Genomic DNA, 23,425 nt, shown 5'->3' on the forward strand with positions numbered 1-23,425 from the left:
ACAATCAATTTTTACAATTAAAGTTTTAATGCTAAATGACCTAGTAAATTGTATGAAAACAATTACTTGTATTATTTTTTTTCAAAAAAGATTTTAGTTATGCAAATATTGAATATATACAAGAATCATTATAAATTATAGTAGCAAATTTTAGATCATTTATTATTTATACGAAAAGTACAAACAATCATAAACATATTGCCGGTGTTTTAAATCAACTAAAATCAACTTAATTTCCATCACCTTTCCATCTTCGCTACTTCCCAACCTTCAGCCTTCAAACAATATTAACTTCACTCTCCTCAGTATATCTTTAATTTCACCCATCTCTTTTTATTTTTTTAATTCGCTTTTGTATTGATTCTAGTCTAGGAAAAATTATCTAGAATAATTCAGTTTTTTCATGATTTTTCTACAATAATCTCACATAGAATAATCTTAACTTAAAGGTGTATTTGTCTAGAGTTAACTTGATAACCCCTTGACTTGCTATAGCAGGTAATTTACCAAAAAGTAAATTAAAAAAAATTAGAGGAAAATTTTGAAAATTTACATAAAAAATGATGAATAATATAAAAATTATAATTTTTTAAAATTTTTTTTCGATATTTTATTTTAATTTATCTTTTCTTAAAAAAAACTTGCTAAAGCAAGTTATCCGGTTATCGGGTTTGCTCTAGGAAAATACCACTTAAAATTAAGATTATTTATAATTAATCAATAATTAGAATTATTATAAAAAAATTATAAAAATGTTGAATATTCTAGATTATTTTTTCGTACCCTATAATAAAAAAATTTTAAAAATTAAAGTTGTCTTGTCAACCTTATTCAACTCTAACCATTAAAAATGTCAAAAGTCAAAGCAAGGCCATTTACCATAAACGAAGAGTCTTCTTAGCTTATACAGACTTGATCTTCTTCCCCTTCTCTTCTTCCCTTCTTCCCTTCCCTCCTCATTTATAACCCCCAAAAAGGAATAAAATGATTTCCCCCACTCCTATTTAGTTCTTCAAGTACTTGAAACCCTCTTCTTAATCTTTCCATCTTCTTCTCTGATCTTGAGATTAACAATTGCTTCGATTACAGTAACCCATCTACCCATATCATTAGTTTTATATATAATCCTTCCAATGGGTAAAGCAAGAAAGTTCAATTTGAATATTGAAGCTTCAATGGAGTTTTTAAAGCAGGTAGCCATTGATAAACCTTTTTACTTGCTTCTGGTGCCTTTGATTTCTGCTCTTTGGGTTTTTGAGAAATGGGTTTTTTCTGTTTCGTCATGGGTCCCTCTTGTCATCGCTGTTTGGGCTGCTCTTCAGGTATCATTTCTTTCTATTCTCCTTTTTCCCAGTATGAGCAATTAGAGTCGAGAATCACATTGGCCGCAACCTCCTTCATCTCATTCGATAAGGGTATGGTCTGCTGTCTTCTATCATTCTTCTGACCCTGATCATATCGGGATACGATGATGATGAGCAATTAGAAGTTTGGGTTCTATTTTTTTAAATCAACAAAATACAGTATAAAACACCTTTGAATGATTAAGGTATATCTTTTTGATCCTTAAATCACTGTATCCTGACCGTACTATAAAGGTTTTTCGAGTTTACCACGACTAAAATATAGGGCCGCAAAACCATCTGTATTGACCATAAAATCCCCGTTACCAAAACCTTATTTTTGCACTATGATCCTTATATAATAATGTTTGGTTCTGTTAAAAACTTTATTTTTTGTTTATTTTCTGTCTTTTTTTTGAAACCCTTTATTCAATATCTTGTTTTTCAGTCATTAATAGTGTAATTAGTTGACAAGGAATGGAAAAAAGTGTGCTTTTTTGTCTCTTTGATGACAAGAAAATTCCTTGTTGTTTTCTGGGTTTGCATTATATATATTTTGGTGTAATCATTGCATTTTAATATTTATTATATTTGTCTTTAGAAAACAAAAAAATCTAATCATATTTACTTTACATATGGAGGGAGTTAGGGTGGAAAAGGTTGTCACTCATTAGAATAGAGTACTAAGTCACATTATTTTGTTGATTGATTCTGTATGAAATTTATTTTGTTTAACATGTATAGCTAGCAATATAACAAACTTTTACGGCGTGTATGGTTGCTAGTATTAAAAGGCGGAAACAATAAGCTAATCTAGCTAGGAAATTTATTTGATCAATGTTTATGATCATGTCTGATTCCCAAGAATAAAATCTTTCAAACGAATTAATTTGAGGCAGTAGAATTTTTTCCTTAATGAATTTCTTTCACATGATCTTTTCTATTCCATTGGCCAACATTCTCATCGTTGCTATAAAGTTTTACGTGGCTCACATGCCTAATTCCCTCTTCACATCTCGTCTTTGTTAAAACCACTTGTTATTGTAGCTAGCATAATGAATTTTGCATTCGAATAGGTGCTTTGCGTATGAAACTTATGGTCATACGTTCATACTATTTTATTGTTTACAAGATTATCATTGACGTATTGATTGTACAATCATTCATGATCTTGATTATGATTTCTACAACCTCTCCATTCTCATCAATCACCCTCTGGTGGGTGTTTTTAGGGAGGAATTTCATCAGGTTGCACAATTTTGTTATGAGAAAGTAATATTAGAATCTTTTTGAGAAGGTATGAGTATAGTTAAGGAGATTTTTTTAAACGTAGAAATTTGAAGGTATGTAGTAGAAATTCAAAGTGTAAGATTGAACATTTTTTTATTGATATGAAATACCACAATATGAGTAATGTCTACTGGAAAAATATATGAATTTTGGTAATTTTTTGATATTTTTTCCCAAGGATTGCGTGGAAATCTCCACACAATTTCATTCTTTTATGTGGCAAGATGAGATGTGGCACACTATCATTGGCCCAAGAGTTGCACATGTTTGTATATTTTTGACTAAACCCCTATTATGCAGGTTTTGATATCAACTCGAAACTCATTGTTTTGAGTAGCTCTTTTATTTCTTTTAAAAACAGATTTCATGCTTTGTTTTTCATGTGATTTGGGGCGAGCAAATAATCACCCAATGATTTTCTCCCGAAATAATCATCACATCAATTTTTTGATCACCAACATATGATAAAGGGGGTGGATGGTTTTTTGTGGCGAACCAAAACCATTGGCAAGCACTTAGGAGTTTTTATTTTTGCAGGGTGCATGCATCATAATCTGTACCATAGCATATATGTAAATTTGGATACCGCTCCTATTTGGTCAAAGTTTATGGGTTCTATTTATGCAAGCAAATGCTAGTAAATTGCATGTTCAAATGTACTAGGTAGATGCTAGACACGGTAATATTTTCGATCATTGGAACCGATATATTGGTTTATGTAGTGGCCCAATCTATTGGGATCAAGGCTCTCTTTATTGTTTTGTAGGTGAAATAGTACTATTTTTTCTTCACGCATACATTCATATAGATATAGTAGTGACAACTGGTTTTCTCTTTTTGTTTGTGTGCGGTGTTTGTTTCAATCTATAGTTTGAATCCAGTTACTCTTGATTAAACAATATGCTGGATTACCATAAAGCTACAAGCCTACAAGTTGAATTCAATTTGAGTATTTTTTCCGGCTCTAATATGAGGCTTTGATTTGGCATTAGTATGGGAGCCATCAGCGCAAAATCCTTGCTGAAGACTTGGACAGAAAATGGAAGCGAGCTATCTTAAATTCCTCGGTACTTTTAAATATATTTTTTGTCAGCTTTACTCTCTCCACACATAAGAGGTAAATCATATCTGACATTTCAAAAACTACGCAGCCAATGACTGCTGTGGAGCACTGTGAGTGGCTCAACAAGTTATTGCTTGAAGTTTGGCCTAACTACATTCACTCTAAGCTGTCATCAAGGTTTTCTTATGTAGTTGAGGTAGCTATAACATTTTCTTGCTCTTCTATCCTATTGTTTTTTCATTTCCCGTTATTGATGGCATCTTAAGTGATCTGATCCTTGTTCATGGCTCAAATCTTAAATGTTCTACCAGTTTCATTGTATATTGGAGCGGAAAACCAAATGATGCCTAGTATTATACTTCCTTCGTTACCCAATGCTTGCTTCATTTCTTTTTGCAAGTAATTCAATGTATATTTTGATATTAAATATCTTTATTTTGACTAAACAAAAAATTATGAAAATTACATATTTAAAAGCTAAGTTTTAATTAAGAATAAAACAAGATCCTATATGACTATATTATTTCTTATGTATGAGTCGGAATTGAGGAAACAAGATTGGACATGAATAGTGTTACTATTCAAATGTAGCGATTATTATGGAACAGAGGAAGTAGAATATAAATTGCTATATACTAGAACGATACTTTTTTGTGAAGATACGTAGTATTTACTCTGGATAGATCTCAGTAAAAAACTTGCTGGCTTGCTGCCTTTGATTGCCTCATCTCTAATTGCAATATGTTATTTTAGCAGTTCATAGATCTTCTGTAGCTTGTGATAATTTGGCCTTTCTATTATTGAATTGTAATTCAGAGAAGGGAATTAGTTATGGCTTTGTTTTCAGTGTCTTTGTTCCATTCTAACTTAAAAATTATTCACCATAAATGCTAATCTCACTTTCCCTTATTTTAGGTCTATAATATTTTTTGCATGAATAAATTCTGTGGGATGAATCCCATGTTACATTATCTACAAGAGACATAAATTATGTACAATGATGCTGTATTGTTTTAATTGTTTCGGGTATATAGTTTTTGTAATGTAAGGCTGTATAAAACTGACCCTCTAACTCCACAAAAAGGTGTCAATTGGCATTAATTATTTATGATATGGGTATATGGCTAATTAAGCCATGATTGAATCTGATTTGCTTCCATGGGGTATTGGCTATTGGGTAACTGAAATGTTTTGGTAGGAACTTACCAATCCGGAGGCCTAATTTCTGTGGTACCCATTTGTTTTTTGGTATGTTTATCCAAGTGTGAATATCGGTTGTTTTGTGAGGCTTTGAATTATATAAATATATATCCCGAAGCCTTATGATTTAATTCTTGGGTTTGAAGGAGCAACATGATGAATTCACTCAACCACTCATTCTTCCAGTAATAACATTTAGTTTTTTAAATATGGCTGCAGAGACGCTTGAAGTACCGGAAACCAAAGCTTGTGGTGAGTTGGAAGAGTTTTCTCTAATGCCCTTTACTTCTCTATTAACTAATGCAATTGTATGATTACTTACATATTGTTATTCTTCAATCTAGGAAAGATTTGAACTTGAAGAGTTTTCTCTTGGTTCTTCTCCTCCTTGTTTGGGTCTTCAGGGAATGCATTGGTCAACTATTGGAGATCAGGTATGGTTTTCGACTTATCGTACACACTGTGGTTGTTTTCCCTTTTTGTTTTTCTAGTTTACATTATCATATCCTTTTCTATACAAATTTCTATTTATGGACTATGGTAAATAAAGCTAACCTACTCCAAGGGTAAATTTGTTGTTCCATTCGTACAAATTTTATATAAACTGGTCATGCTATTCTCAAAATAAGCTTTGCGCAACTAAGGCCCGTAATTACTTATTGAAACTGATTTTAACAAATTGAAACTATTTTTTATCGGTTGTAATTGGTTTTTAGTTATAAATTATAACCGAGCTGTACTGGTTAAAACTGATTTTTAGTGATTGTGACTGATTTTAAGTACAGATAGTAACTAATTTTTACTGATTGAAACTGATTTTTACTGATTACAACTGATTACTTATTTTTTGAAGTTGGACTAAATCGGACCTAAGATGTCCTAGGAATTTTAAAGTCAAAACTATTAGTAGTGTAGTGTCTTTTCAATTTTGTTGGTACATTATTTTGACTGTTTTATGTGACTACATGCAATTTGAGAAATAAGATGGTGTCTTGGTGGTCTAATTATGCTTCAGTTTTCATAATGGTTGCATTACAGCATTTGACATTACAATTGCAACAATCAGTGGAGCTGCTACATAGATTTTGTTTTATTTATTAAAACTTATTGGGTGAATTTCAGGACTTGTTTGTACAATCGTCAAGGCCCAAGGGCTCTCATTTCTTTGTAAAGAAACAATTAAACTTCAGCATCCTCCATTTCATATTAGTTCTAGCCAAGAATAATGCACACAAATATAGAAAAATGAAGAGAATGAGACATATAGTGGGGCACGTTGAAGGGGAGAGAAAGTGGTTGGTGAGAGAAAAATGTGAGAGAGAAAGTAGTAGGTGAGAAAAAAAATGGGAGCAGAGGTGCGTCCGGAATCCATTACATAAAATGGAAATGTCGTACTGATATGACATTTCACATTTCCTTAAGTAGAATTGTTGCAACGAATCAGAAACATAGGAACTAGGATGAATTATCTTAAAGACATGCTTCCAGATTCCAATGCATTCGGGGAATTGAAAATTAGATACTTTAAATTTTGTTGCTTCAAGATGAGACGGCCTTGTTTGATTGAAACACAACATGCAAAATAATTGGCCATTGTTACCATAATAGGACCATAGACAGAGCTCTTTTTTTTTTTGTTAAGCATTTGGTGCTATTGTCCTTCTTGAGCCGCAGGTTTCACTCTCTTTGAGGGTCTTTCTTGAGCCGAGGGACTGTTTAACCGCATTCTTCTTTATGGGTATGAGTTGTCGTCTTTCTTTCCTTCCCAGACCCTGATCATAATTTTCCTATGAGCGGGATACACTGGTTTCAATGATGATGATGACGATAACTGCATTTCTTGCTATTGTTCTTCGTCATGAGGACTTGTATTCTGCTGTATCTGAGACTCTTGGGCACCAATATATTTGATTTTCTTGCAGAAGATATTGCATACAAGCTTTGTCTGGGATACTGAAGAAATGAGCATTATGCTGCTTGCTAAGCTAGCCAAGCCACTATATGGAGCTGCTCGTATTGTTATAAACCACCTCTACATAAAGGGTGATGTAAGTTCTATTATATTTTATAGTCATTCTGTTTCCTCTTTAATAAAATCATTAACATATTCATGGTATGATGTAAATTTAATAATGTTTTAAGTTTAGATCATAGAATCATGATGGTGACCTATGGAGAGGTATAAGAAATCATGTCTTTTTCTTGTACCCGCATAACATGCTCTCTGATGGTGAATTATTATGGGTGATTTATGGCTATGGCTACTTAATGATTTAAAGTTCTTAGTAGCCAGCCATAGATTTGCAGCATGATCAGTACAGATCACTTTGCCATCTATCAGCTTTACGCCTTTTTAGCCTACTTGACCTTGTATTATTGACAAGTTGGTTGGTCATGTCTATTATCCTATATATTTCTACAAGTGTAAATCCTCGATGTACATTTCCAATGTAGTTGAAACTCGAATGTGTACGTTTCACCTTTTATTTTTCTAACAGCTGAAATCCATTGCATTTTTTGATAAGTGTGTATGGAGTGAGCCTCTGTGTTGTCACTGTGCAAGGCTGTATATCTACAACATTCCTTTCCTTACCCTAGGTATTCTTTTTAGAAGCATTGTTTGATGATGGACCAAAGTTTTTTTATCCTTTATGCTTGGTTTTATGTGAGGCCAATTGCTATCATATGAACAATGATATCTATGGTGTTAAATCCTCTAATATTATAGGCTCGAACAATAACAATCAACAGCGGAAGACTCACAAAGACTTGAAATGAATTCATGGAATATTGAGTAGGCTCAACAATTGAGGTATTACGATGGAAGTGAAGGGATATATAACCTATACTATATATAAGTTCAAAAGAACGAGTTTAGACTTTATATGGATAAAACTCGCTCAAGGAGATTAGCAATCAATTTGTAAAATTTATGAAACTCACTTGAGGATATTAGTTCTCAATCTCTAAGAATCGGGGTGGAATTTCTAATGGAGATCAGTTGTAAGCTAAGAAAATCACCAAGTTGAGGTTGCTCACCTAGCAAGTCTTCAAGAACAAGAGTAGAACTTTTAGGAGCCAAAATTTGTGTTTCAAAAGTCTAAATATGTTCATTACACATGCTTCCAACAAAGATAAAGGGTGCTGACGAACATGGGACAACCTTTTTGTAACTAAAAACAATCTTGCCTACTACTTTGACACCTTCCCTTGTGTGCTCTTCTTTTCTAGTTGTGGAGGGTAGGTGGGAATCTTAAATACCAAGTGAATAGTAATATAAGCATTTCTCTCTATATCACCAACATTTTTGTTTTTCGTCTACTTGTTAGTCAATTCATTGCCCCTCTCCATCTCCTTGATCACTTACATATTATGAATGTTGTCATTTTGAATTAATTTTCTTGGTGTTTGTGCTTATTCGGACAACAATGACCATAGCAACAACATCGCATGCGAATTTTCACCAAAATTTGTGGAGGTCGAGATATATGCTCGACAAGTTAATACATGCTGAATTCCCGAATCACATATTGAGAAGCATATTCTTTGTATTTTTGTGTACTGTTCATGTTTGTAGAACTGAATTGAATCATGTGAGCTTTTCTTCCTGTTAAGCTAGTCCAATCGATGGTATCCTATCTTAAATGCAGGTTTTAGTAGTTTTAGTAATTGTAGTTCTTCTTTCTGTCCATTTAAAATTTGCAGCTGCAATTGACGCCTGTGCTGGATGGAAGAGCAATTCTTTTCTCCTTTTTATCTGTTCCAGAGGTGAGGCTTGGAATTTCCCTGGGCAGTGGTGGAAGTCAACTCCCCGGAATGGAGCTGCCCGTTGTTTCTTCATGGCTGGTATGTTTAACTGACATTTGAATTTATTAAAGACTTGAAAGTACACATTGTTCACAGATAGTTTCCGTAACATTGATCTTTGTGATTATATTTTCTTCTTTGCAGGTAAAGTTATTGACTGACACCTTAGTAAAGACTCTGGTTGAACCTCGGCGTCGTTGTTTTGCTCTATCAGCTGCACAAACGGGAAAATTTGCAGTTGGTGGCATACTATATGTCACTGTAGTTGGTGCATGCCAAATTTCTAGAAATGGAGTTAAAGGAAGCCCTACCAAAAGTCAAGTTGATCTGAATCAAGCCTCAGAAGAGTACCTTTTTAAGGATCTAAAGACATTTGTGGAGGTAGAACTTGAAGAGATTACCAGGAGAACAGATGCAAAACCAGGCTCTAGTCCACAATGGGGTTCCGCATTTAACATGGTTCTACATGATAATGCAGGAGTTGTTCGGTTCCGTCTTTATCAATGTTCTCCTGGTAGTGTGAAGTTTGATCACCTCGCAACTTGTGAAATTAAGGTACTGCTGAGATCATTTGTAACTTGTTATGGTCCATTGCAAGGTATGGGACTTGTCCCACATTGGTTTTGTATGCAGTTGGTGTGGGGTTTATAGGCAAATGGGCTCTTTCACTTAATAGGCTAGTATTTTGGGTGAGCTAACCTATTTGTCCTATAACATACTTTGTATCCTTGAAACAATTCGGACCCTTCATCCAAATTTTGTCACTCAATCACTCATACTTGCTGGCTCTACTAAGAGACTTTGAAGCACCAGTTCGTTGTATTAGAATCACTGTAGTATTCACTTTTTAGTCCTAATTATTGACCCTTGATGAATCTAGATTCTAGAAGGAAGATAGTACACATGGAGTCTGAATTTTCCTGAATTATGGGTAACCTTTTGTTTTTGAGTTGTTTCTCATGGTTTGCTTTGCTTTAATGAATACAAGTGACCGTGCGACACAGTTTGGTCTTGGCATTTTATCTTTTTGGGAAATTGTGTTCATTGAAACCAAGTTCTTACCTTAGATAAAGTAATCCATGTTCTGTAGATTCGAAGCCATACCATATTCAATGATGACCTGATATTAACCCGACCTTATAACCGAACCCGGTTTGACTTGACTTTAAAATGGATTTACAATTAAGTAAAAATCAATATGGACAACTGTAGTTGTAAAGCATCATGAGAACATCCCGTTTTATAATACTGAACTTGTCTCTTAGCTCTAGCAGAGTGCACTTTTTCAATTCTATTGTTAGATCAATTAAATTTTTTTACCTAGTCATAGTTTTCTTTTGAAGAAATAGATGTATGATGTACAAGTATTCAAGGATTTCACTGATGTCGAGTTGTGTCAGCATATCAATTATCCTGTTGGTGAATTTCAAAATGTTCAGGGCATTAAATAACTATTTTGATGATTAATCTTTTATTAATCCTATAACATCATCATTTGAAATACTGGCAATACGACCGCTTCTTAATGAGGTTTCAATTGCTTGCAGATGAGATACTGTGATGATGGTTCCACTATATATTGGGCAATCGGACCTGATGCAGGAGTCATAGCCAAGCGTGCTGAGTGTTGCGGAAAAGAAATTGAAATGACTGTTCCATTTGAGGCAGTAGATTCAGGGGAGGTACAAAATTTGTGTTTTTGTGAAATTTAGTTATTCTCGTTTTCTTACTTAACACGTTGTTTGGATTGAGGTAATCAGAGAGAAAGGAAGGGGAGGGACTCAGAGGGATTCCATTTGATTTGTTTGGATACCAATTTTGTAGGGAAGGAATTTGAAGGTTAAGTCCCTTAATTTTAAAGGAAGAGATTTGAAGTGATTAAATCTCTTAATTTTGTTAATAACCAAATCTCTCCCAATGTGGAAAGATTTGGAAGGAAAATGTTTTTTTCTCTTCCTCCCCCTCTTCCTTTCCCTCCTAAACAAACAAGGGAGACTTGCCCTATTTTTTCCTCCCCTCCCTTTCTTTTTCCTCTTAAATCGTTATCCAATCATAGTGTAAAAATACTGCTTAAATGTTACTTCCTCTATATCTTTGATTTTACTGCAAGGGATTGTATTTTATAAATTTGTAGTTGTAAAATAGGACAAAAAAACGTGGCCAAAAATGAAAATATAGAAAAATCAAAGGGATGAATCTAAATGAAAGGTTTAGCAAAATCAAAGTGACAGAGGGAGTCACTTATGGATATGAAAGTATTGAGTCAACTTCAATTTCCAATTCAATAAATGCAATTATGTGAAATAGTTTCGCTGCAAACTAAATGTGATTCATCGTCTACTAGCAATGTAGTTGAATGCTGATTTTCTTTGATCTTTAATTTTTGTTTACTTATTATTTATTATTTTTTGCAACATAGTTAGTGATTGTGGTGCATTAGATCAAGGGACAATGAAAAACAACTTCTTTCTAAATGCCTAGTGTATGTGGCACGAGGTAACGTTGATGCTCATGTTGCAACCTATGTGTTTGATTTGTTTTGCAGTTGATGGTGAGACTTGTACTTAGAGAATGGCAATTTTCGGATGGTACACATAGTTTTGGTTTACATTTTGGTGCTCGTCCATCGTTATCTGGATTGTCAAACTCAAAGACTGGAAGAAAACTTAAAGTTACTGTTAAGGATGCTAAAGATCTTTCTGGAAAAGAAAAATCCGGAAACACATACGTTAAGCTGCATTATGGAAAGGTTTCCACTATCTTATTTTCTCATGTGATATTTTGGGTAGTTACCATCAAAGGTATGGCCGTCGATTAGCAAGGGCAAAGCGGACTATCTTTCCGGGCCCTAAATTTATATTTTCATATACAAGGTTGATATTAACTTAAATTAAATTTAGGTATAATTTACATTTATTGCCATGTAATAAGAGTTATTAGAGTTTTTATTTTTTATTTTTTATTATTATTTAGTTAAAATATCACAACACAACACAAAAGGGGTATTATAATTTTGTTACGCCTTAAGTTTTTAGTGACCCTTCTTAGCTTCCGCACTGGGGCCCAAAAATGACGATTCAAAGGAGCTTTAATTTTCTAATATTATGTCTCATCCTGCCATTATCTTTCTAATATCAGGTTGTCCAGAAAACAAAAGCTGTGCCACATACCTCAAATCCTGTATGGGATCAGAAATTTGAATTTGATGAGATTGCGGGGGGTGAATATCTCAAGTTGAAATGTTTTGATGAAGATATATTTGGAGATGAGCTCATTGGTAGTGCAACTGTAAATTTAGAAGGATTGGATGAGGATTCAGTTAGGGATGTCCCTGTTCCCCTTGAAAAAGTTAGTTCTGGGGAAGTAAGGCTTGAAATTGTAGCTGTTAGACAGGTACATCTTTTTTTCAAAATAATGTTAAATCCGCTATATAGAAGTAACTTTTTGCCTTGAAGTATCCTTTATGTTGTTTTATGCTTTGAGGTACATCATACTCTATAGCAGTGTAGCATAATTCGCCAGTTAATTCGGTTTTTGAATTTGCGATTCGCTCAAAATGACCCTAAAATATCCCAAATCTAACCATAATTCACTTTCTTTAATCCGGGATTCACTAGGAGATAAATGAATCATGTGACAGTTCTCTATAGTATAGCATGTTCTCACAAATGTAGTGATGTATCCTTAGTGAGGTTGAGTAATTATAACCGATTTTGAAAGAAGTGCACCTACGAGCCGCTGAAGCCCAAGGCGCATAAACCCTAATGGTTTAGATGGCCTAGGTAAGGCGGTTTCAATGAGGCACACTTAAGGGGTAAAAAAGCACACTGAGGCATAATAAGGCGCAAAAATACACAAAAGTGCTATGAGGCTCATCTAAGGTGGTTAAATTTTATTGTGTCCGGCGAATGTGTTTTTCACAGTCTTTACGTTTGAGGATTATGCCTCACTTGGAAGAAGTCCGTGCCTCTTGGATCCTTATCACCTTAGTGAGCCTTGAGCCTTTTTAAACATTACTACAAGTATATGCAATAGGATTATTATCCTTGTGTACCAGAATTAGTAGAACATAATCTTCTAACTTGCCAAGTGTTCTTTAGCAAGTGTGGATGATAGTTAAACCGAAATTTCCTCTATAAAACATGTGGGTGTTTTTTATTTCATAGAAGTTTACAGCCATTTAGGCTAATCCTGAAATTTTCACAAGTTGCTTGTATGATTTCCTGCTAGGAAACTCAATAGTGACAATTTCCCGCAGATTATGTAGTTTTTGACGTAAACTGTCCAACAATGGTTAGGTTGGTTTCACATCTGTCCATTCGGCATTCCCAATTCTTTTTTAATTTTTTTGTTTGCAACATTTTTCCCAAAAAGCTATCAAATTCGAAAGAGAAGTGTTGTAACTTGATAAACGAAAGAAAGTATCAGAAAGTATAATTTATAAACCAATTTAATCTGTTGATACTTGATAGAACTATGCATTTTTAAGTGGTAAATGATTATTTCTTGCTATGTTTGATTTCATGCAACTTATTAACTAGAAAACTCTATTTTCCATCTTTTGGAGTTACGGAAATTTTTTTTCTTTTTTTTTTTGAAATGTTTTAATTTGTTAGGGTTCCAATGGTAGTGCTGGCTCTGGATGGATTGAGCTTGTTCTCATTGAAGCCAAAGATCTAGTCGCAGCAGATATCAGGGGAACGAGTGACCCATATGTGAAACTCCTGTACGGAAATGAGACTAGAAGAACAAAGGTATTTTGCTTAAATGTTTCTTTTATATTGTGACGGTAAATTTTACAAAGCTATAATCACTAGAAGTTTGAAATTGACGAGGAAGTAAAATATTTCTTTGTTGTACCCTTAATATCAGTATATCGATCCTTTTTTATAAGAAAGTATTTTCTATAAAAAAAACTATATACTCCCTCCGTTGTTATTTTTTTTTCCCGTTTGAAATATGGAAGAAACCAAGGAGCTTAGTAAAGTATTGAAAGATTCTAATGTTGTGTAATTGTTGATTGTTGGCAGTAATTATTAGGTGCTTTGTAAATCATAAATTGCAATAATAGGAGGGAGAAAAATATGAAACGTGTCTCTTAACATTTTTCAAGAGAGGGGGGTACACATAAAAAGAGAGAATTGTCTTACTTTTGGGGGTAAAATTATAAATTTGTGATGTCCTTCGGTAAAATGTAAGACAAATAGTGTTATTTTGGTCAAAAAAAGTATATCCCATAATTGAAAGATTCATAATGGGAATAACATTGTGATATTTGCATTTGGATAAAATGAGAAGAACAAATAAGAAAAACATAAAAACCTCAGACTCATTGGCTAGACCCGGCCCAAACTGGCCCGACCCGAAAATACCCGATCTCAATCATCCTACATGGAACCCACCCGCCCAACTATTGGTTTGCAGAAGACAGGGTTGCTTGATAGTTTTGTTATCCTATAATCTCAGTGCTACTGCAGGAATCTCATATAGTGGAATATTCATGTGTTATCTTCTATTTATAGCAAGTCTAAATATCATTGGAGAAGTTAAAAAGATGATGTTTGAGTATCTTTAGTAATTAGGTTTGCGAGTGTCCGATTTCTCATTTTATTTGGTATTTATGTGTGTCTAAATGAAATTTCATTGAAGGTTGTGTTCAAGACATTAAATCCCAAGTGGAACCAAGTGTTTGAGTTTCCTGATGATGGAAGTTCACTGGAGTTACAAGTTAGAGACCACAATGCTATATTGTCGTCATCAAGTATAGGCAACTGCGTAGTTGAATATCAGAGATTGCCTCCGAACGAAGTATTTCAGAAGTGGATACCTCTGCAAGGAGTCAAGAAGGGCGAGATACATGTACAAGTAACGAGAAAAGTTCCAGATTTGCAAAAGAGGTCCAGTTTAGATTCTGATTCAGCGTCGAACAAAGCTCATACAATCGCAGATGAGGTAGGAATTTTATTGGTGACACTTGCTGCTTTTGACTGGTGCTTTTCTTGTACATTTCATGTTAGTACTATCCTAATCTTAAAAAAGGGTGGAAAAAGGAAAAACACAAACACAAAGGAAAAAAAAGAACAAGCTACTGCGAAAATGGTGTTGGCTTGGGAGTAGAGGTATTCATTCGGGCCATCAGGTCAATTTTGGGTTAGGTGTTTCGGGTGGGTTCAAAGTTGTGTCTTGTGTCCATATTGATTATTACATTATTTTAAGTTCATTTTGAAGTCGGGTTTAGTTCCAAGGTCGGGTAAATATCAGATCATCGGGTTTGCTTTGAACACCTCTACTTGAGAGAAAGAGAGCAAAACAATAAATAAAAACAAAAATGATGCTAAAATAGAGAGTTCGCTTGCTATAGAGTACATTGTACTTGGTCCGCTGTTTTCATCAATGCACCGTCTAGCCAATTATCTAGGGTTCAAACAAAATTACGAAGCTGTAAGGTGAAGTTAGTTACATGAATAAAAAAAGGTGAACGTGCGAGATTTTTACTAACAATGATTGTACTTAATCGGAGCCTATCTTCAATACTATTCTACAACTAAGAACAGTTCATTGATCACCCACATATATTCTTCTCATTCATCCATATTTATCATCATATGCTTTTGCAAATTCTAATTCTTATTGTTGTTCTTCACTCTGATTATTTAGATCACCTTCGGCCTGCCTCTTCATCTTTTGAACCCCTCGAAGCTCTAACCTTCCATTTTCTTTAACTGTCGTGTTTTTTGGTCTTCTTTGCACATGACCAAATAAATACAAATGATTTTATCTCATTTTAAATTTAACATCTGTGACTTCAACTCTCCAAGACCTTTTCTTGTGTCTCTATTTTGAATTCGATCACTTGATCTTATGTTGGCTGCATTTTCCATTTCCTACATTATCTAAATGTCACGAACCAAACATTGCCCCCTTTTTGCTTTTACCAGGAAATTTCATTGCTGGTGCTACCTCTAGCCTCTAGGCAACCAAACAATACTTGATCTAAACTCTGGATTTCGGGTTCATAAGAGAATTATGTACTAAACGTCGACAAAGATGAGTGAATGTTTGTTGCCCGTGTACATAATCTTGCATTATATACAATTCAGAACATGTAGATTTCAGTGTATACTGTACGTGTTAGGCCGTGACAATTCGTCTCATAATCTCTGTAGTCCCACTCATGTGGTCACACCCACATGGCATCCGTAGGCTCGGGCCCACAAATCAACGGGTAATGAGCATTGAGTTGCATACACATTTGATGAGGTTCACTCTTTCCCAAAACCATATGGTGTTAGGAGAATTACTCACTAAGCATTATATGCAAGTACACAAACCGCTATTTTAATGACGTGAAATCTTTTTCACATGTGAAGTATTTCCAATAGTACATACTTTCCACTCTAGCCGTCTAATTAACGCATTTGTATATTTTTGTAGATGAAACTATTGCTAAACGAGCTTCAGTCATCTGTTGGAATCAATGATCTCGAAGAACTATCGAGTACACTAAGTGACCTTCAAAGTCTGGAGGACTCGCAGGAACAGTACATGCTGCAACTCGAGACTGAAAGAATGCTATTACTTAACAAGATTAACGACCTTGGTCAGGAGTTACTGAATTCATCCCCTAACCTCAGCCGGAGGATTTCCTATTAGCTACCGCTACCTAGCAGAATCGTGCCGAGATAGCTTAGGTTGGTTTGGTTATAGTTGGTTAGAAATAGGACACTGGTTTTGGAAGAAATGAAGATAGATAGATTGAAGGGATGAAAAAAAGCACAATAACTGTGAATAACACAAACTTTTATCGATTTCTCTACAATAATACTAACTTTTGATAACCATGAATAATACCAACTTAGGGGGTGTTTGCCTAGAATAATACTAACTTTTATTTATAGTACGCTATTTGACAAAAAAAACAAAGGTAAATTAATGGTTAAATAAAAGCTGGTATTATTCTAGGAAACACACCCCTAAGTTGATATTAGTTGATATTATTCATTGCAGGGAAATCAGCAAAAGTTTGTGTTATTGATAGTTATTTTTCCTAAATTATGTATGATGTTGTATAGCTTTTTATGTGTATATAGTTGCTGTATTTAATTCTTTCACAATAGTGAAGGCATAATAAATTATTGTATTGGGAACATTTCTTGGGAAGAAGCTGTTTTATCAAGTAATACTCTGCTGCTTTAATTTTGTACTCTGTAGGATGTACATGTATTTTAGTTTATATCATTTGGGTTTCTTTTTATGTTAGCTAAGTAATCAGGTAAAATTTTATTGATGTGGTATTTAAGATTAATTAAATCTACCCATCAACGAATCAAGTGATTTGACTACACATAACAAGCCTTCACATGAAGGTAGATGGCAAAGTGACTTTTCTTGACGACCTGTTTGACTATTAGTATTAAACGCGAAAATAATAATGAAAATTTAATTGTAATTTAGAAAAATAACTTGGTAAATTTTATAATTATGCTTGTTTTATCTAATAATTTTTTTCCTTCTCGGAATTCACTTTTATATACTATTATTAGAAAAGGCGATATTAGGTGATAATAGAAATTACGGATATTTCATGATATGCTACTGAGTTTCTCCGAAATTTACCAAATACCACCCAAAATTTTTTAATTCACCATATATCATTGAGTTTTCGTCCATTTGCACAAAATACTATTAATGACAACTGCCGTCAGTGTGCTGTTTGTGGTAAATTAATAATTCACCATATACCATTACTTTTTTTTTTGCGTCAAATACCATTTTTTAAAAAATATAGCCGTTGGCAGAGTGTAAGGGCTAGTTTGTGCATACATTGGAATTGTGATAAACAAAAGAAGTGTCATACAAACCAAGTAGTTAACATTTTGTTCAAAAGCAACTTGACACTAAACAATGTTCACCAAAAAATGACACTAAACAATGCTAAGTGGCATCCTTTCTCTTCCCCCTTGTGTTGCCTTGCTGTGAAGAGGAAGCTGCATGTTCTGCCTTCTTTGCTGATGTCTTTTTTGCCTTGCATGTTACTGCATTGTGGCCTAATTCTTTGCATAGGCGGCATTTGTTATTCTTGTGTCTCTTTTCTTTTTTTGCTTCATGAGCAGCTCTTCTCCTTTGCTTAGGTGGTCTGCCAGCATTTTTTTCCCTTGGGGTGGTGCAATTTATGGCACATCAAGTGAAGGCCAGTGAGTTGGATCAGCCATGGGGTGGATGTGGCCTCTATAAGTGAGTTTGTATGTAGCCTCTTTGTAGAAAGATGAGACAAAATCCCTAGGATCAAGTCTCTGGTTGTAAATGACCCTGAGACCATGCTTGCAAGGGACCCTTGATCCTTGCCATTTCCCATACCCACATAGTCATATTTCCAATGGTGACAGGGAACTTGACATGGCCATCCCTCACCTCAAACTCTCCACCACCAGCTGCAGTGACATGGCAGAACCTAGACTCATCAGTCCTAGTCACCAGTACCCCCTTTGCATGCTCTGTCAGATCATTAGGTTCCATGCCCACTGCTTTATCGAACCTGAAACCCATCCTTTTCATGCACCAATTCCTGACAGCTTAATTATTCAAAAAAATAACCCACAGTAAGAAACAACAATTTTTTTGCATTTAAATGAGCAAAATAGTGACACAAATTTATCTTCCAGCAATGTCAACACATGCATATCCCTGTTGGCCTTTGTTATTGCATTGAATGACTCTACGAAGTTTGTTGTGTTATGATCACAACAAACTGCCCTGTCAAACATGTGCACACTCCACTGCTCTTCTACATTTGTGAGATAATCATATGCTGCTGCATCAAACTCTTTTATCTTGGACATAACTTTTCCAAAAACATACTCATTGTAGGCATTTGCAGCAAACCAAAATAGCTTATGAAATGTTGTCCCACTCCATCCTGCAGCCTTGCAATTTGAGTACAGATGCTGGCAGCATATTCCCCTGGTAGCTCTTCGGAGCACCTCAAACAATACTGATTCAACCCCTTAAAAAAACAAGACTAAGTTAGTATACAGCTTCATAATCTCAAATTAAAGACAAAGAAGAAACTTACCCTCATCCTGTCACTGATAAAAATCCAGTCATCCTTCTGAGATCCCTACTGAGCAAACATGCACCTCAAGTTTCTGAAGAAATAAGTCTAGGAATCTATGCTCTCTGTGTCAACAATCCTATAGTCTAACACAAAGATCTCATTATTCCCATCTATTGCAACTGCAGTGAGCATAATCCCTTTGTAATACCCACTTAAATGTGCACCATCTATTCTTATGATAGGTCTACAAATACCTAAGAATCCTCTCACTTGAGCTGCAAAAGATATGAAACAGGCCTTGAATTTCAAACTGTCAGACCATGTAACCAGAGCATAAGACCCAGGATTTGTGGACTTTATCATTTCAGCATACTTTGGAAGAGCTAGATAGGACTCAGCAAACCCACCATGTAATTGCTCTCTGGCTTAACTCTTCACTTTGTATAACAATCTCAACTTCATATAGATCCTGTACCTTTCCATGCATAGCCTCTGCAATTAATCAACTGGGACATCTAGGTTTGCCTCTAAGTCTTGTAACAATTGTCTGCATAGCTATGCTGAAGAGACCATAAGATTCTCTTTCAGCCTCCCACAAGCTGCATGCTCTCCTTCTATCTTCTTTATGGCCCAACTAACATTGTCTCTTAGAACTGAAGCATGAATCCTCCAAGTGCAATCCCTCATCAAACACCTTGCTATGTACCTCTTACTGTCAGCATGGTCAATTGAAACAGAGAAGCCCTCTTGTATGCAATAATCTCTGAATACATCTAGAAACTGTGTTTTGGTTTCAAAAATCAACCACTCCTCAAGAACAATGGATCCAAATGGTAAGTGAGACCAGATTTTACTATTTTTGTACATTTTTTCTAACACATGAGACCCATCTAAGTAATCCTCAAAGGTCTTCTCATGTATATTATCAGGAACATCTTCTTCTCTCACAATGTACTCATCCTCAATGTCCAACTCCATATCAGAATTAGCCTCAACATTAGAAGTTTCATAATCACCATCTTCACTATCATCAGAAGGCCAACCATCAGACTCAACATCAATTTCTTCGACCACCAATTTTTTTTGGCTCCTAGTGTTGAGTTGTCTCCCTAATGCAGTTTTCTTGCCAACATCAAGGCCAAACTTAACAGCAGTGCTTCTAGGCACCCTCCACTCTTTGGGTTTACGCCTGGTTTGTTCTTTGGGCTGGGTTGGTTGCCTAGGCTGCTGTTGGGTTGACTGTGTAGGGGGTATTTTCTTCTTCTTTGGAGTAAGCTTTTTTCTTCTTGGAGGGTTATTTGGTTGAGATGTTTTTGTTTGTGAGCATGGAGGTTGTGAGGGTTGAGGTTGTGAATCTCCTAGAAAAACTTCATTAGCTGCTAGGGTAGCAAACACTCTTACATATTCAATCCACATTCAAAACAGGGACCTCTACAGCCACAGTATATGTCTGCTGGGCCTAAAGCTGCTCCTCAGCTTCTGCTTCCTCTGCCATCCTTCTATTCTCTTCTTTCATTAGCTTAATATTTTCAGCCCTGTTCTTCAAAATTTTTGCCCAACTAACTTTTGCAGACTAAAACACAAGAGATGGTGTTTCTGTCTCTTCTATAATGTAACATTTAGAAAATTAATAATTAAGACGAGTGAGTTTAAGAGAATTGTAAGTACGAGAATGACCATATATATATATATATATACTTAATATAAAAATATTCTAAACTTAATTTCTTTTCTCTTTTACTTCTTTTATTTAAAAAAATTGGTTTTCCTGATTTCTTTTCTACACTAAACCCCATGGGAATTCCTTCATTTTTGGTCTTTGATTGTCAAAAGTGCCATAGCTTGGTTCTTGTATTATTTTGGCTTGAAGCACAAACAAAAATCAGCATCAAGAAGCACCATTCCCATTCTTGTTCCATCATCTGATTTTTCGAAGTTCCAAGCACCAAAACTTTTCTTGAACACCTTCGAACCAGCAGCTAGGTACACTCCATTTTCCTCTGATTTCGAAAATAACAAACAAAAACCAATAAGTATATTCTTCCTCTTTCTTTGATTTTCAATACATTATTAAACATTCATCCTATTTTATTTTTCCTTCTAAAATTGGGGATTAAATGCATGTCTTCATCCATTTTCTGGAAATTCATGAAACCCAGAAACCATTATTTTCCTCCTCAAGTTTCGAATTTTGGATACAGTCCCATTATGTTTTTTTTTTGTGCCGAAAATTCAAACACAACAGCAGTTGATTCTTGTAAAGACAACAAAAAGCAACATCCGTTCATCGGTGACCAACCTTGATTCTTCCCTATTCTTGTGAGTTTTGAAAGAAGCCAAAAACAAAACCTTCTTTCCACGTCTGATTTTTGAGCGAGATTACTTTCTTTGGGTTCCCATTGCCGCCATTTTATTGAGGTAGTAAATAAATTTATGATCTCTGTCCTTTTGATGATTGTTTTTACATATCTTATCATTAATTTGCAAGCATCTTTGCATCTTTTCTTCTTGAATTATTTTATTCTTCTATTCCTATTGTTATCCTTATGAACCATTACCACAATGTTTGACAATAATAAAAGAGATGGACTTGTGTAGATGATATTAATTTTATGGATATCTAGATTATGAGTTGTATTGGGAAACAGTGGTTATTGATTAAATATTGGATTAGTTGATATTCTTGAAGAGATTATTACATTCTTTAGATGATTATTGACATTGGTTTAAATGTAGACCTTTGTGTTTAATTAGAAATGCTAAAACAAGAGTTTTGGTTAAGCTTGAGTTTAGGAGGAGATGTAATAAGTTATGTGTTAGTAAAGTTGTACCGAACGCTCTAAAGTGATGTTTTTTGATCTTGTTATTCTTCAGGAAATGATTTCTCTGCGCGCTCTTTCTAGTAGATAGCTGCGAATCGATCGCGGCTCTTTGAAGCGTCTTGTTGGTGAGTAGTAGCAGTCCCTTAAAGGGTCTAATCAGACTACATTCTTGAGAATAACCTTTTTACTAAAGCTCTTTTGAATTGAAAATTGTTGAGACAAATGTTGTGAATGTTTATGCTGATAATATGATTTGGTCAATGGATCGGGCTTGTGAGCTGGTCATTGACGGAGTTGAGGAACATTGTTCCTTGTTCCCTGTTTTGAAGCGAATTGTCATTGAGATATTGACTAGCTTCACCCAAGAGCGACATAGCCTTAGAGCTATGGGGCACCTCTCAAACTAGACTCTCTGTGCGCACATAGAACTAGGGAACTGATGTTGCTTTTAAAACTATGATTTGAATTGCTGTGTTTTATTGTTTTGGATTGTTACTTCTCATTCAGTTTGACCTGATCCTCTGTTGTTTCCATCTTTTAGTTTGATTACAGATCGGAACTGGTCGGGAACGATGAGTTAGCGTTGATTGAATAGCGTTTAAAGGATGTGTATTTAGCTGAGCACGTGGGAATTTGTAGATTTGTATTAGGTTTTTGGATAAATATATATTAGTCTTAGTTGTGTTGGTTATATTGGAATCTGAGTAAATTGTATGATTACTTGTGTTTTAGTTAGATGTTTGTTTGAGAATTAGCTGAGTTAGTTACGTTGAAAAGTTGGTGTCCTCTTTGCTTAAGTTTTGAAAGTGTGATTTCAGTTTCTTGGGAAACGAACCCAGTGATGACCTTGTTTACTCAGTTAACGGTAAGTCGGGTTGTTACGTATAAACACTTCAATTTCACTCTTCCCTTCATTCCACTCCCACATTTTTTACATTGCCCCATCATCAACTAACTCTAACTTACGATTTATTCTAGGTTTACTCACAAACAGGGTAAAGTATTTAGGGAGATATACTTCTATTTCACTAAATCCTCAAACATATACTCAATCAACTCCATCAAATTGGTCTTATCGGTGCCATCCACCCTCACATCAAAAGTACCCCTTAAAGCACGAACTAACAACCACATTGTACTCATCCTAACAACAACATTTACCAACAATACATTACATTACATTCACATTCGAATTTCATAGCAAACAAACTGACACAGATAATCACTTTCCACCAAACCCTAACCCTAACTCAATTTTGCAAAAAAATACAAAATTAGAACTCGAAATGCAAATGGATAAGGATAGTAATACCTTGCGTATGCTTAATCCACCGAATTAGCGAACTTTGTGCGAAATTCAGTCACGACCACCACGCTGCCTCACAAACCTACAATTCACTTCACACAAATCGACACTTTGCAAATTTTTGATGGATTTTAAGGGTTCCAGATCAATGAAGACGAATAAAGAGTTTCTTGAATGGAGAAGAAGAAAGATGGGGGGTCAATTTTTTGAAGACATACGTTGTGTTTGGGGAAGTCAACCCTAACAATGGCATCAGTTGAATGCGTAAGGGCATACTAGTAATTTACCACAAACGGCACACTGACGGCAGTTGCCATTAATGATATTCTGTGCTAACGGACGAAAACTCAATGGTACATTGTGAATTAAAACATTTTGTGTGGTATATGGTGAATTTCAGATAAACTCAATGGTATATGAAATATCCGTAGAAATTATAAAGAAAAAAATGTGTTTAAGAATGAAAGCTTTATTACCATAGTAATAAAATTATAATAATTTATGAAAATTAATACTAAAATATTTTTTGATTACCACCAT

General features: G+C 34.8%; 1 protein-coding gene and 1 long non-coding RNA gene across 2 annotated transcripts; both read left to right on the forward strand.

Moving 5' to 3' along the window:
* Positions 1-825: 825 nt before the first annotated feature.
* On the forward strand, positions 826-16,899 carry LOC130797654 (uncharacterized). The gene is made up of 14 exons (XM_057660353.1): positions 826-1,322; positions 3,626-3,700; positions 3,785-3,892; positions 5,116-5,148; positions 5,241-5,330; positions 6,819-6,944; positions 8,602-8,742; positions 8,848-9,258; positions 10,251-10,385; positions 11,249-11,452; positions 11,842-12,096; positions 13,320-13,457; positions 14,353-14,655; positions 16,138-16,899. The coding sequence occupies exons 1-14, from the start codon at positions 1,134-1,136 to the stop codon at positions 16,354-16,356; spliced, it is 2,427 nt and encodes an 808-aa protein (XP_057516336.1). The 5' UTR covers positions 826-1,133; the 3' UTR covers positions 16,357-16,899.
* A 3,608-nt stretch (positions 16,900-20,507) lies between these two features.
* On the forward strand, positions 20,508-22,939 carry LOC130797657 (uncharacterized). Its single transcript, XR_009038922.1, has 3 exons — positions 20,508-21,175; positions 21,632-21,704; positions 22,121-22,939. It is a non-coding gene; the product is annotated as an uncharacterized LOC130797657 (long non-coding RNA).
* The last annotated feature ends 486 nt before the right edge of the window (positions 22,940-23,425 follow it).

The sequence above is a fragment of the Amaranthus tricolor genome, chromosome 13, assembly GCF_026212465.1.
Source record: "Amaranthus tricolor cultivar Red isolate AtriRed21 chromosome 13, ASM2621246v1, whole genome shotgun sequence".
Classification (NCBI taxonomy): domain Eukaryota; kingdom Viridiplantae; phylum Streptophyta; class Magnoliopsida; order Caryophyllales; family Amaranthaceae; genus Amaranthus; species Amaranthus tricolor.